General features: G+C 45.0%; 1 protein-coding gene across 1 annotated transcript in view; it reads left to right on the forward strand.

The window, feature by feature from the left end:
- Positions 1-14,811, forward strand: part of ARHGAP1 (Rho GTPase activating protein 1) — a 40,428-nt gene extending 25,617 nt beyond the window's left edge. The window contains exons 8-13 of the mRNA XM_083164475.1: positions 397-504; positions 591-667; positions 9,567-9,644; positions 10,979-11,107; positions 11,962-12,065; positions 12,149-14,811. Of these exons, the coding sequence (XP_083020601.1) occupies positions 397-504; positions 591-667; positions 9,567-9,644; positions 10,979-11,107; positions 11,962-12,065; positions 12,149-12,328 (676 nt within the window). The 3' untranslated portion in view covers positions 12,329-14,811. The remainder of the gene's footprint in view (positions 1-396; positions 505-590; positions 668-9,566; positions 9,645-10,978; positions 11,108-11,961; positions 12,066-12,148) is intronic.
- The last annotated feature ends 573 nt before the right edge of the window (positions 14,812-15,384 follow it).

A 15,384-nucleotide genomic window follows, 5' to 3' on the forward strand; every position in this document is an offset into this window, starting at 1 on the left:
GTACCATTTCTGATGCATCCTCAAGGGTAGCAGTACACATTAAAGTGCAAGAACTTACTGTCCTATTCCTCTATTATTGGGATCCACTTTGGGAATCTATTATGGCTGAGAGTTTGGTTCCGTCTGTTTATATCTTATGTAAATGATAACACTGAGCAGCTACGGAGGGTGCAAACAAGGTACACAATTCCTCCCTCTACCCTGCCCCACATCTCAGCCTTTGCACTACTCACACAGCGTTGTCCCTTCCATGATCCATCGTAATAATAAAGGACTAGGGTTCCAAGGAAATCACTGTCACTATCAGGATCTCTTCATTTGCCGAGTCCTCCTCCTTACCTCTGTATAATATTCCAACCGTTGAGCAATCGTGTAATCCTGATCTCATTTCTGTAGATATGACGAGGTTATCCGCTCTGCACTGAAGCCCACCCCGGCCAGCCAGAAACCCACCCCTCCACGGCCGCCCCTGCCCTATCAGCAGTTTGGGATCTCTCTTCAGCAGTGAGTATCCGGCGCCACGCTCAGCAGTTACTAGATTGTCTCCATCTTCTATTCTCATCCCGTCATCCTCTTCTGTCCTGTCCCAGGCTGAAAGACAAGCGCTCGGGCAATGAGAAGATTCCCCAAGTTGTGCAGGAGACCGTGTCGTACCTGCAGCAGAATGGTGAGTAAGCTGCTTCTGGATCGCAGCCTCCAATCTGTTGCCATAGTTACTTCTGTTCTATTATGAATCTGAGGAGTCGCCGTTATGGTCGGCGCAAACGTTATTTAATCTTTATTAGTATATATTAGAAAAGGGGTTTTAATTAAAGCAGTAAGGAACAGTAGCCCACGGAGTTACTTATAACTTATTCCTGCGATTTAGGGAATAGGACTACCAACAGTATCACGTATGTACAATTAGGTTGTCCATGAGATAAGCAAAGGGGAAACTCAGAGATCATTGCGTCATCAGTAGCTGTTTTCGACACAGGAAAGAGACTAAGAACTGACAATCGGAACCATTATAATAAACTGCAATTTACATAGAACTGAGGTTCTTGCCATCATTTTTGGCCAGAAAATGTGGGCCCTCCTACCACAGTCACATGACCTCATCATGTGGGCCCTAAAATTCCTAAGGTTCAGAACACTGGACCACTGAGCCAGCACAGACCAACCGCCCCAAGCAGAGGAGGATTTTCCACAATGCAACCTAGGCGCCTGCCTAGGGCCCAGCAGGACCCAAGAGGCCCCATAAAATGCCCGACTACCCTGCGACAACATGACATCACACGCACCTGCCCACACTCCCAGAGTCCTTTTGATGTTCTTGACAGAATAAAAAATAACACAAGATGGTCTCGTGCGCTGTATGTGGGCAGTCAGATTACTATAACTATGATACGGGTATTACCCCTACTTCCAAAAGACCTGGAGCCGTATTCAGATTTGTACGCAATGCCGATGTTCACGCAGCTGAGCTTTTATCGATAGACTGTCCACTGTCCAAGGTCCTCTATCGATGCCGGCTGCAATCAGCAACAAAATATAGTGCTGTGTATTGGGAAGAGGGCCCCAAACCGGTATCTGGCCCCAAGTAGCTGTTATTGAGGAAGAGCAAAATTTAGCAACACTTAAGAATGTGTCTGTAGTAACAGGTTGTGAGACGCCAGAAGCCTGGGTACTTGTTTCCTAGCACGGCGCCCATCGAATCGCATACCCTAAGGCATACGATGGTATGCGATGCGATATTGCGTGACGGCAGCCGATGTTATACAATTTTAAATTGTATACCATTGAATTGTATGGCATATACAATGGTATACCATTTTAAATTGTATAAGCACCCTAATGGGTGTTTTCAATGTTAAATGGTCCCCCTATAAGATAATTAATTGTATAAGCACCCTAATGGGTGCTTACAATGTTAAAAGCACCCCCACTATCAACACCAACCCGAAGCGTGGTGATCGCAGCGAGCCCGCGAGGGGCGGCGGTACGCATCCTCCGACCTTTTCATACCCCCCACTATCCACGTCGGCGTGGAGTCGGTTTTAGATAGTGTGGCGAGCGCAGCGAGCCACCGAGCCCGAAGCGTGGCGAGCACACGTGAAATATATGTGAAGTAATCCGCGTCCCCTCGCAGGGCTCGCTGCGCTCGCCACGCTTTGGGCTCGCCACACTATATGAAATCAACTCCACGCCGACGTTGATAGTGGGGGTATGAAAAGGTCGGAGGACGCGTACCGCTGACCCTCGCGGGCTCGCTGCGTGCGCCACGCTTCGGGTTGGCGTTGATAGTGGGGGTGGCGTGGGGGTGCTTTTAACATTGTAAGCACCCATTAGGGTGCTTATACAATTAAAAATTGTATAGGGGCTTATACAATTTAAAATCGCATCACATGCGGGCATATGGCATGCAATGCGATGCAATGTCATACAACTTAATATCGTGGGCGCAAGTGCTAGGAAACAAGTACCGAAGCCTGATATTGGGGTTGATGTATCAAGCTGTAAAAAGAGGGGAGAGGTTGCCCAAGTGCATTCTATAAAATAAGAAGTAGAAGCTGTTTGGTTGCTATGGGCAACTACTGGTCTTCTTTTTCCGCTGCTTAATACAGCAAACCCTTGGGGGAGATGCAGCTGTTCCATAGTAGACAGCGATAGTCTAATAGCAGCGCTGTGACAAATGAACTATATTACCGCAGGGGGGGGGGGGGGGGGGTAAGGAAGGGCCCCGACAGAGTCTGCACATGGGCCCCTCCTCTCTTAGATCGTCCCTGGGGAGTAGCTTAAGCTTTTGCTGTGTACATAACATATTCCATCGTTCATGTTTGGGCTCAAAAATGATGACATGCAGCACTATCACGCGGCGATTAAGATCAAGTCAGGTCCGGACTTCCGCTTCCGGCTTCAGGCAGGACGGCCGCGTGAGGGGAGAGCTCCGTGGACGGCGAGGAGGGCGGCACCCCTAACTCGCTGGATCGCGGTCCCCAGCAGCTCAGACTAGCGGCAACGTCCACCGGAAGACAGCGTGAAGTGCATGGAGGAGTCTTTACCTCCCATGCCTAAAAGACAGACCCGCCGCACCTCAGCAAAGCCGCAGACGCAGGCTTCCAAAATGGCGGCCGCACCTTCATCCCTGGCTGACAAAATCCCGGCGGAGAAGCAGACAGAGCAGGGACAGGCAGCCCAGCAGCAGCACAAGAATAACGAAGCCCTAGCAGAGGGGAAGCGGGCACCTGTGCAGTTACAACAATTTCAGTACCAGCCACAGCAGAAACAGGTACCAGGCACCCCACACTCCCCTATCACTGACTACCAAAGCACCCCTGGATGCCTAGTGCAGGACACAGGCAGTGGGGAAGAGGAAGACACAGATACTGGGGCATATAAGGGGATGATGAAGGCTATCAAAGCAACGATAGCACCTATGTTTAAGGAGCAAGTAGAGGCATTTAATTTAAGCTTTGCTGATCTGAAAGGACACATGTCACAGCTTACACAGAGAGTATCACAGAATGAGGTGCAGATTGGGGCAACATTTCATGATGTACAAGAGTTGAAAACCCACAATGCTGAACTGCAAAAGTCTGTATATGCTTTAACCAATAAGGTCGATGACCTTGAAAATAGATCAAGGAGATCGAACCTCAGATTAGTGGGACTCCCAGAGACGGTCAGAGGCCCTGCACTGCATCATTTTGTTCGCAACACCCTGCCATCCCTGCTGGGAGTAGAACAGGACTGCACGGATATGGTGATAGAAAGAGCCCATAGGCTGGGGCCTGAAAAGGAGGGAGTAAACGTGAGACCAAGAGTCATAATATTTAAATGCCTTAACTATTTACACAAGGAAACTTTATGGACAGCCTCGCGAAAGCTAAAATCATTGCAGTGGGAAGGTCATAAGCTGCATTTATTTCAAGACTATTCGGCGGAAGTGACCAGGGCGCGGAAAGAATTTACCAGCATTTGCTCAAAGCTCATTGCAGACAAAAAGAAGTTCGCCCTGTTATATCCCGCCCGTCTTAGGGTGTTTGAAGGGGACTCATTCAAGGATTTTTCTACAGCAGCAGATGCCAGGGCATATCTCCGGATGGAGAATGCAGAATCTGCCCAGCCGTAAGAAATATAAGTGGCACAGCTGGCTAATGTATCAGCCACAAGGCTTTGGGGGTCGATATTTAACAGTAATTTGCATGTGGTCAATTCGAATAGAACCTTCATGGCTTGAGGCCTTTATATGCACTTAGTACTTTAAGATGTAAAAGCTAATAAGTGTGATTTATGTATGGTTTACATGGGATACTAAGGGGAACGTGAATTACATGTTATAAATTCTGTTTCAATATTAGGGGTGCCGACCCGACTACGCAACCGGGGAGATTGGTTAGCTCTGGTTAACCCGGGTGCGTAGCGATAGACGGAGGTAAGGCAATAGCCGTTAGAAGGTTGTTGGGGAGGGAGGAGCCACAATATTTAGGCTCATCCCTCACTGCTAGAGGTGTGAAAGTTAAATTGCACAGCATGAGAGCGATTTTATTCGCAGGGGATTTTTGGGGGGTGGGGGGTGGAGGGATGGGAAAGTTGCGGGTATGTTTTTCTGTGATTTGTTTAGTGGGGGGATGGGGGGGGTGGGACTCAGGGCCGAGTGCATTTTTAGTAGGGAATATTCTTACAATAAGTTAGATGTCTAATGTGAAATTGTGTTCTTGGAATGTGGGAGGGATCAATTCCCCGATAAAGAGAAAGAAGCTACTGTTATACCTTAAAAAGCAAAGAGCAGACATCGTCCTGCTACAGGAAACACATCTCACTGATAGTGAGCATGAAAAACTGGGTGCAATGGGATTCAAGGTGGAAGCTTATGCTTCCTTTAATTCAAAGGCAAGGGGGGTGGCGATATTGTCGAGGAGGGCATTGGGGGCGGAGGTCACCAAAACCATTAAAGATCCGGAGGGGCGTTATATTCTTGCAGAAATGACAATTCAGGGGGAAAAGTATGTAATATGTAATATATATGCACCTAATGCTTACTCAAAAAAATTCTTTACTACTTTATTGACAAAATTGTACTCGTATGCAGATTCACGATTAATTCTAGGGGGGGATTTTAATATAGTTGCCAAACCATCAATAGATAAATCCTCTAAACCCAAACGAAAACCCACTAATCCAGCATTAGGCATTGGGGATATTTCATCACAATTACAGGTAGTAGATAGCTGGAGACTACTACACCCAACTGATAGAGAATACTCCTGTGTTTCCGCAGCTCATGGGTCACTGTCACGAATTGACTACATACTTGTGTCTGCTGGCCTCTGTGGGCGTCTCCTAGAAGCTGGAATGGAACCGATAGTTTTGTCGGACCATTCCATGATATGGATAATGCTAGAAACGGAGCTGGACGTCGGGAGACACCGCCAATGGCGGTTTCCCTCGTACCTAGCGTCGTCAAAAACGTTCAGGGATGCCCTGGAGGCCAAGTGGATGGAGTACCAACATAATAATGGGGGGCACAGTTCAGACCCACTGTTGAAATGGCAAGCGGCAAAGGCAGTTCTCAGAGGAGAAATCATTTCATACGTAAATAAATATCGCAAGGACAGGACGGTGGATTTGTTTAGGGCTCAAGAGCTATTGACCTCTGCTTATGCTAATTACAGTGCATCCCCTACCATGACACACAAAAATGACTACATGCAGGCAAAAACTCAGTTTGATGCGTTGCTGGAATCCCAAACTTTGTCTAGTATAGATAATACTAATTTTCAATTCTACCGGCACGGCAACAAAAATGGACGTTTGCTGTCCAATTTAATAAGAGGCACAAGAACATCTGCACACATTAAAACCCTACATACATCAGGGGGTAATAGGGTACACAAAGGGCCGGATATACTTGAAGTATTGAGGGGATTCTACTCTAAACTTTACTCCCAGGAAGAATTAAATCAGGAGGAAAAAAATAAATTTTGGAACTCGGTTTCCATGCCACAGATTTCTACAGCTGCGGCGGAACGAATCATGGCCCCCATAACAGTAGAAGAAGTGACACAGGCAATAACCAAATTAAAACCCCTTAAGGCCCCTGGGCCTGATGGTTATTCAGGGGAATTTTATAAGATTCTAAAACCTAGGATAAGTGAAAATCTGACAGCAGTCTTTAATGCCATACTTGCGGGACAGCAACTACCGCTGTATTTCAATTCGGCAGTAATTAAGGTGCTCCCGAAGCCGGGAAGGGACCTAGAGGAACCGGGGTCTTATAGGCCCATCTCGTTATTAAACACTGACTATAAGTTGTTAACCAAAATTATTTCTGAAAGGATTAAGTACATTTTGCCTACAGTTATCTCCGAGGATCAGACCGGGTTTATACACGGTCGCCATTCGGTGGTAAATGTACGCAAGTTACTGTCGGTGGTCCAGAGGCTAAGGGAGGAGGGGGGCTCGGGCGACCGGGTCATAATATCTATGGACGCCGAAAAGGCATTTGATCTGGTCACCTGGGACCATCTGTACGAAACGCTGGCTAGATTTGGATTCCCTCAGACCTTTATTCAACTGATAAATTCCCTATACACCTTACCCTACACACAAGTTGCATGTAATGGATATATCTCACTCCCTTTCCTTATTCAAAAGGGGACGAGGCAGGGGTGCCCGCTGTCCCCACTCCTATTCGCCATGGCTCTGGAACCACTTGCAGTGGCACTTAGGGCCAATCAGGGTTTTAGGGGGATCACGGTAGGAAACACAGAATTAAAAGTCAGTCTCTTCGCAGATGATATGCTGTTATTTGTATCCCAGTTATCGGAATCCCTACCGGCCATTAAGACATGTATTAATGGATTTGGATCTTTTGCGGGTTATAAGATAAATTACCACAAATCAGAAATATTGCAGGTATTAGGACCTCAGGTAGCAGAAATACCGAGACACGTCATAGCCCCCTTCAAGCTAAATTCCAAAGCCATTAAATACTTAGGCATAAATGTCCCAGGCAATATTGGTGATTTATACAAACTAAATTATTCACCTATTATGGGAGAGTTGGAGAGATTGCTGGGGATTTGGAAATCATTACCGATATCAATGCTGGGAAGGGCGGTAGTCATACAGGTTATTGCATTCCCAAAGCTCTCATATAGCATCCAGATGCTTCCAATTAGGCTATCCAGAACTGATATACAAAAAATTAATAAAATATTCTTCTCCTTTTTGTGGCAGGGGAAAAAACCACGTATCTCCAGACATAAAACATATCTTAAAAAAGCTGATGGGGGGTTAGGAATACCAAATGTTCTGGCCTTCAGCCAAGCAGTCCACATGAGGTATATATTAGACTGGCTTCAGGGGTCTGATGCATACACACACAGGGCACTAGAGGGAGACGTAGTCTCACCATATTCACTAGCAGGCCTGCTTCATGTCCCTAGAACTAAAATTCACCAGCAAATATTAACAAATATATTGTTTAAAGACACATACTCCGCATGGTTATTCATTAACAAAAAATTAGGCCGCAGCCACCAGAATACAAAATACGATACATTATGGGGAAACCCAGGATTTACTCCAGGAATGTCAGAATTAGGATACGATAGATGGAAAAAGCAAGGGATACTGGCGGTCAAGGACGTATTTGACCCTGGAGGAAATCTCCTATCATTTCAAGACATAGCAACTAAATATTCACTGCCCAATAGAGATTTCTTCATGTTTCTGCAGGTCAGGCACTTTATTCAATCTAAAAAGGGTCCTATGCTGGAGGCTGATACTCCAGATGTGATCCAACAAGTGTTTGCTTTGAGCTCCACGGGTCCTTATAGGATAAAATATATATATGGGGAAATACTGCCGACTTCACCCGGGGAGGTTTGGAACGCCATGGTACCAAAGTGGCGGACAGACATTCCAGGGGTTACTTCAAGTGAAACACTCCATGAACATATGGGGAAAACACTTAAAGTCTTACATTCCACTATGCTGCAGGAAGTCCACATAAAAACTTTACATAGAGCGTACATCTCTCAAGCCCAGAGAAAATACTTTATACCTGGGGAACTAGGAATGTGTCTTAAATGCAAGGGCTCTAATGCTACATTCTTCCATCATATGTGGGACTGCGGGAAAATTAGGAAATTTTGGGACAAAGTAATGATGTATATTAATACCACATGTGGAATAAAACTTACAAAAGACCCTTTGGCAATGCTCTGCGCGAACTTCTCCAACTGGAGCATATCTGGCCGAAAAACTGAATTGTTCCCTCTTTTAACCATAATTGTGACAGTTGCGAAGAAAGTAATCTTGCGCAGTTGGACTAGCTCATCTCCTCCATTTCTGCAGGATGTGAAAGTAGCACTAACACAATTGCTATATTTCGATAGGAGAGCTACACTGCCGATGGTGGAGGAAGGCGTTAAGAAATTTTATGCAAAATGGGGAACATTTATAAGATCATTGGGTGAAGACACACAGAAACATGTCATGAAAATATTTGAGGGCACATCTTGGTACTTACTCAGATCACTGTCAAATAACTGAGATGCACGGAGTCCTAGAGGGGGGAGGGAATGGGAGGGAGGTTGGGAGTTTATGGGGTTAAGGTTAGTTAGGATAGAAGTAAGACATTTGGTTTGTTCAAATACTTATAGCTATTGTATAAGTGAAAGGTATATTTAGGGCGGCAATTGAAAGAGTTGGGGTCAATATAGAGACCCAGGTAATCTAATATATTATGTCCCGCATAGTTTTGAATAGGGGATAGAAAATCCAGGTAACATGTTACAGTAAGCAAAATAATTGTGACTCAAGATTCCTTTTTGTATACAATTGTTATGCTTTATTTTGTAATTTTTTTTTGAGTTGTTCTGCGAAACAAATATTACAATGTACAGAAAATGTTTTACTATTGAAATGTTTTACATTGAAAAATTTAATAAAAACGTTTTATAAAAAAAAAAAAAAAAAAAGATCAAGTCAGGTCCAGTGTTCTCTGGTGAGGCAGATTGCGCAGCACACATCGCTGACACCTCTAGCATTGCTCAGATCGCTCAGCGGAATCTGTAGGCCCCATAAGACTGAACGATCTTGTTGTGGGCTGTTTGTTCTGCATTGTTCCATACAATGTTTGTAGTGACACGATGAAGGAAGTGTGTCCTTACACTCGGCAGATAGCCAGCTTGCCATTTCCTGACAAATACACCAGGAGCACTCACTAGTACACGTGGCTTCCGTAATAATAATCTGCATGCAGTAGATAATGTAATTGCACGCAGAACACAGGCTAAGCAGGGCTTATTTACTAAGCACTTCTGACTGTGTTTATGAATCCGTATCCGTAGACTACTTAACCCTCTCCCCCTAACCCCCACTCACTAACCCTCCCTTGCACTAGCCTAACCTACTCCGCAAGTGCCTAAACCAACCGTGTGTGTGTGATTGATGGGACAGCGCTGCTAACATGTTTCTGATCTGACAGCTACTGCTACATCTAGCCATGTGAGATAGGACAGCGCTGCTAACCAATTCACACGTCTTGACCTTTGCTCTCTGTGACCTTGCAGCTCTGAGCACAGAGGGGATATTTCGGAGGTCAGCCAGCACTCAGGTGGTACGGGAAGTGCAACAGAAATACAACATGGGTAAGTGTGACTATGTATACCCAAATGTGCATTACTGTATATTATATATGAAGCCGTTTTCCTGCAATGAAATTCTCATCCACAGATAGAGCCTCCTCCCTTTGTTACCCTTCCCCCAAGGGCAGATTCTATAATATGCAAATCCTAAAAAGAGGGGGTGCACAATAGTAACATCTGGTTTTTAAAGAAGTTCTGTACTTGAAAGTAAACGCACAGGTATGGAAGTCAGATTAAGGCCCTCATCCTCTAGTGCGAGGTATCACCTGCGGTACCCAGAGGAGGAGTAAAGTGAGGGGTCACTATTGTCTACTGCTTCTCCTATTCATATTACAATGCCCTGGAAATCTTGCATTGGAAGTTCAGCGTATTGGAACGTGATGACATAGGAGCGGTCACCCATAGGAAGAAATGCTCTTAAGGCCCATACACACTGGGCGACTTTGAGCTGAAAGTCACTCACAACAGCAGGTTTTGAGCGATGTTGCGGGAGCGCGCAGCAGCGCTCATTGCCGGGAAAGCCGTTCATCTGCTGGTATTACTAACAGATGAGCGGCTTTCAGGACGGCTTTGCATAGCGCTCCGCTATGCAACGACGCCCCCCCCCCCCCTCCGTCGGCGCCGGGCAGGGGGAAATCCGCTCAGTGTGTATGCACTGAGCAGCTAACCCCGCAGCGATGAACGCGATCATCGCTGTCTATACACACTGAGCATAGTGTGTATGGACCTTTAGTCCTGTTTTACCTTGAATGCAGTGAACAAGGACTGGACTGTATTCAGGGCCGGTGCAAGCCCTGTCATCACCCCAGGCGACCTGCCCCCCCCCCCCCCCCCCAGCGGGCACCACCTGCGGGTTACAGGTGGGGGTGCGTGCCTCTCTGCGGCTGACTAGCAAAGGGGGGGGGGGCTGCGGGCATCTGCAGCGGATTGCTGCTGTCTAGCAGGAAAGGGGGGTGCAGCGGCGCCAACTAGCTTCTTTTTGCCGAATATTTACTCTACTCTGATGACCAGCACAGGAGGGAGGGCAACGGGCTTACTGCTCCACGGGTGGGATGCAGGATGGGGGAGGGGCGTACGGCTCACCTGCTCCCTGCTGGTATGAACTCATGGGTCAGGTGCCGTACTTGGCAGAGCAGAGCTTTCTTCTTCCTGCTCTCCTGCAGCTCTTTACCGCCCTCTTGTGGCTGGGGCCCTAGGCAAATGCCTAAAGCTTCCTAGTGGTGGCGTCGGCCCTGAATGTAATTGCCATTTGTAGTGAATGAACAAAAATAAATGTTACATTAAAAACAAATGTTCTCTTCTTAACACGATTGGCCCCCTATGTTCTGTGTGTCCAGGAGTCCCGGTGAGTTTCCAGCAGTATGACGATGTTCACCTGACTGCCGTCATCCTCAAGACTTTCCTGCGGGAGCTGCCAGAGCCGCTGCTGACCTTTGGCTTTCACAACTTCGTTGTCAATTTCTCCAGTAGGTTGACATTTCCTTTTAAATACCAAAATTTGATAGTATGTAACCGGGTGTGATTTTGCCGTTCTCAATCATCTTATAAAAGTTGATCATTAAATTATTATTATTTTTTAAATCCTGTAATTTTATTGTTTTTCAACATTATTATTAATATTAGTATTATTATTCGCTGTATTATTAGTAATTTTTGTTGTCATTAGTAATAATAATAATTTTAGTAATACTAATTATGTTGTGGTCATTATTAGTAGTAGTAATAATAATAGAATTAATAACAATATTATTGGTATTCTTATAATGATTACTAATACAATTCGTTATAATAATAATGTTGTTAACCCTTTCAAGTCCAACGTCTAGTCAGGTTCAACAGCCCTAGCGCTAGTAGCAGATCCAGTGGTGAGACACTTTAAAATAAGAACATTAACATCGTTCAACATTCAATGTAGACCATTTTTGAATAATACAAGAAAAATGACAATTAATTTAAAACAGACTGTTTGAATAGCAAATGTATAATAAATACTAAAAAATAGTAATGTTGTTGTCATTATTGATGATGATGATGATGATAATTATTATTGTTATTAATCATTATTTTTGTGGTACGCACACACACACACCAGTTTAAATAGCTTTAATACCTGGAGGAGAACCACCTTGGTAGACCACGCAATGCCATTCCAAGGCCCCAGTTGACTGGTTACATCTGTGTTGTGGACCCGCACATTGTACAGTCACGAGCCACAACCTAATTATCTTGCAGAATAGAGGTCTATGTGGCCATTTTCACACATTTGATTATCGCTGATATTTGTGTTAATTGTTTTTCGTTGAAACCCAACGTGTTGCAGATATAGAACCAAGCAAGCAGGTGGAAGCCACCCAGGAAATCCTGAAGACCCTGCCTGAGGAGAATTACGAGGTTCTGCGATTCCTCACCGCATTCCTTGTGGAGGTAAGAAGCTGGGAGAATGAGCGATGTACTTGGCGGACCCTACCATTACCCGATTTCTGAATCCCCATCATTTTTTATTTAAGGTGTCGGCTCGGAGTGCGGAAAACAAGATGACTAATACTAATCTGGCTGTGGTGTTTGGCCCAAACCTTCTGTGGGCTAAAGATGTGGCCATGACTCTTCGGGCCATAAACCCCATCAACACCTTCACAAAGTTTTTGTTGGACCACCAGAAGGAGCTGTTTCAAAAACTTGAGTTGTAAACCTAGAAAGCCCTCACTGCACCACTGCCAGCCCAAGGCCACGCAGCCGCCTCTACTACAGCACTGTCCTGTCCCGTTGTCTGTGCGTACGTGTAAGTGTGGACTCTTCTGTGTGTGTGACATGTTGGAGCTGGGATCTCCAATTCCGACACAAGTACCCTTTTATGCGAGCTAACCCCAGTGTCTACCTGATGTGTGCTGGTTGGTGAGGGCTCATGCCTCTGGCAGGCAAAGCAGCGCTTGCTTCTCAGTAGTGTGTGATAAAGCAGTGTTGGGTGTGCGCTTGTGGTATACTGTGTAGTCCTCTTATGACGGTTTGATGGGAGCTTTTCTGTCCCCTTTGTGCGCTTTCTCCCCTACATTTTAGCACTTCCCACCTTATGCACCGCATGTACAGACCTTATATCCTCAAAGCAGGGCGATCTCCAGTCCAGCATTTTTTCCACAATGTCTTTAGGTCTGCTGTTTAACAACTGTGCAGTCCAGCATCGCGTGTGAAGATGCAGGACGTCAAGGAGATAATCCTATTGTCTCTGTAAATATCTGTTTGCTTACCTGTAATGTCATGCCCCTGTACTAGCCACACTCACAGCTTTCATCCAATGCATTGTAGTCCTATTCTCAGTATGGTAAAGGGGTATGGTCTATTGTTTTTATTTAATCTTTTTTTATTTTTTTGCTTCTTTTAGACATAAACTGATCAAATGGCCACACGAGTATCCGTACGCTTTTAGCCTCTAAATTCCACAGTGAAAGGATCGGTTAAGTGACCAATTTGCCCACACATTATACAGCTATAACGATGCATAAGCGATCCATTATCCTATAAAGGCCGTGATTGGCGATGACTATACTATAACAGCAGAAGAGATCCAAGCACTGATCAATTCTGTTTATAGTGTGGTTTCATTGTTCAGCAAATATTTTCCAATGTGTTTCAAACTGTTTAGTAATTTTTAAAAAAAAAAATTTACTTGCCCCTGAGTCACTATACACACAACCATAAACAGTGCGACAAGGCTTTGGGTGCAAATTGTGCCCAGATACAGCCAAATTGTGCCCAGGTACAGCCGAGCATTCCATATTGCCCTGCGAGTGGTTCAAATGTAGAAAAACATGTGCACAGTGACCCGCAGCTCAATTTCTCCATGGCATTTCAGCGTTCTGCCTGGCGTGACCCCATCATGGCTCTGTCCCCCTCTCTCCCTGCATAGCTTGCAATATTTTCCCCCATGTGTAAATTGTTCTCCCTGTGGCAGACTCTGCCCCGAACGCTAATTGTGTTTTTAAAGTGCCCTTGTCTCCTATAAAGTGTACCAACTGTGTGTACCCTTTGTTGTGTGCCATAAGTGCAGGTGTGATTGTGGTGCTTACACATCTGTGATCACAAAGGAAATCTGTGCATTTCTGCTCATTATTTTTGTCACTTTGCTATATAATATTTTTCTGCCAAAGCTTTGCGGTGCACTTTTAATTATACTTTTACATAATGCATGCGCTAATATGTGTTTATCTGTTAATGATCTGTTCTGGTTCTCCCATGTTCATAACCTGCGACCAGGCCATTAGACGGACTTGGTTACATTTGGGATTTACTTTGTTTATATTCTGATCAATGCCAGTTTATTCTTATACCACCAGACAGCCAGTGACCATTTGCCCTGTGCCAAGTGGTGCGCACACATGTGCCAATCTAGAGCAAGTAACCGTAGACCGCACTGCTGTCCGGGCTTCACCCCTATCGCTGTAGAGGCAGATCCAACTATTGCGTCCCTCGGCGTTCGGCCCCAACGGGTTGTTTACCAGTCATTGTATGTTTGGTCGCGCTCTAGAGTCTGGCGGCTGTTTTTAAGTCTACCTCCCACAGTCAGAAGGGACATTAACATTAGAGACGTGCGTTTTAATCAGCGTATGGTGCGTGTGTGCTTGTGAATTTGCTTTTGTGTGGGTGTGTTACTTTGCAGATCCTTAGCATGAGTGTTTGTGACAACAGCAGGGAGATGTATTACTTTTGTAGCGCGATAAATTACCAACCAATCAGCTTCTGTCATTTTCCAACCCCAGCCTGTAATAGGGTATTTGAAAATTGATTGGCTGGTACTTTATCTCTCCAATGCTCCATGACTCTCCCCCCGTCTCTGATCACCCTGCTAGGAACCGATCCTCTGACGTATAAAATCAGCTGAAGGGATATAAGCTGGTGCGGCGACTGGCCACATCACAGGCTGCTGACCTGCTAAATATTTCACAACTCTGTTCAAAAATTGTCATGCAGGAAGTTGGGAGATTTTTACACTCAAAACATTCTTATTTTTTTCTATGTTGTATTTTATAGAGATCTCGTCTGTTCTAATTTTGATGTCCTGTTATTATCGACACTCCACCCTCACGTCACATTTTTATCCTGCTTGTGATTTCACATTTTGTACAATTTAAGGAGAAAAACATGTCAATCCCTATAATACAAACTGTCTGCGTTTTTATTTATTTGTGTTAAGTTTTCTCTCTGTTTGGATTCATTTATTACAGACAGTCAAGGACCGCATACACTAGCCAAGCAAGGTATCACATGCGCTACCTTGTCAACTACCTGCCGGGAAGCTGCTTCTCTGCCAGCGAGGATTGCATACGATACATTGTGGCCCTTAATCAGATCTGATCGCAGTACAAATTTGTTCTCAAAATGGACAAAACCATGTGCACTGCAGGTGGGGCAGATGTAACATTTGCAGAGAGAGAGTTAGATTTGGGTGAGTTATTTTGTTTCTGTGCAGAATAAATACTGGCTGCATTATTTTTACACTGCAATTTTAGATTTCAGTTTCAACACACCCCACCCAAATTTAACTCTCTCTACACATGTTACATCTGCCCCACCTGCAGTGCACATGGTTTTGCGCATTTTGAGAACAAATTTGTACTGCAATCAGATCTGAATAAGAGCCTGTATGTGGTCCTTTTTGCATACGATACATTGCATGCGTCGCTGCCCCAAGATACTACAAATATTTGTGGCAGCCAATCTCCAAATGCGATCTAATGGGCAACGGATCAGA

This window comes from Crinia signifera, chromosome 11, assembly GCF_055691185.1.
Source record: "Crinia signifera chromosome 11, ASM5569118v1, whole genome shotgun sequence".
NCBI lineage: Eukaryota > Metazoa > Chordata > Amphibia > Anura > Myobatrachidae > Crinia > Crinia signifera.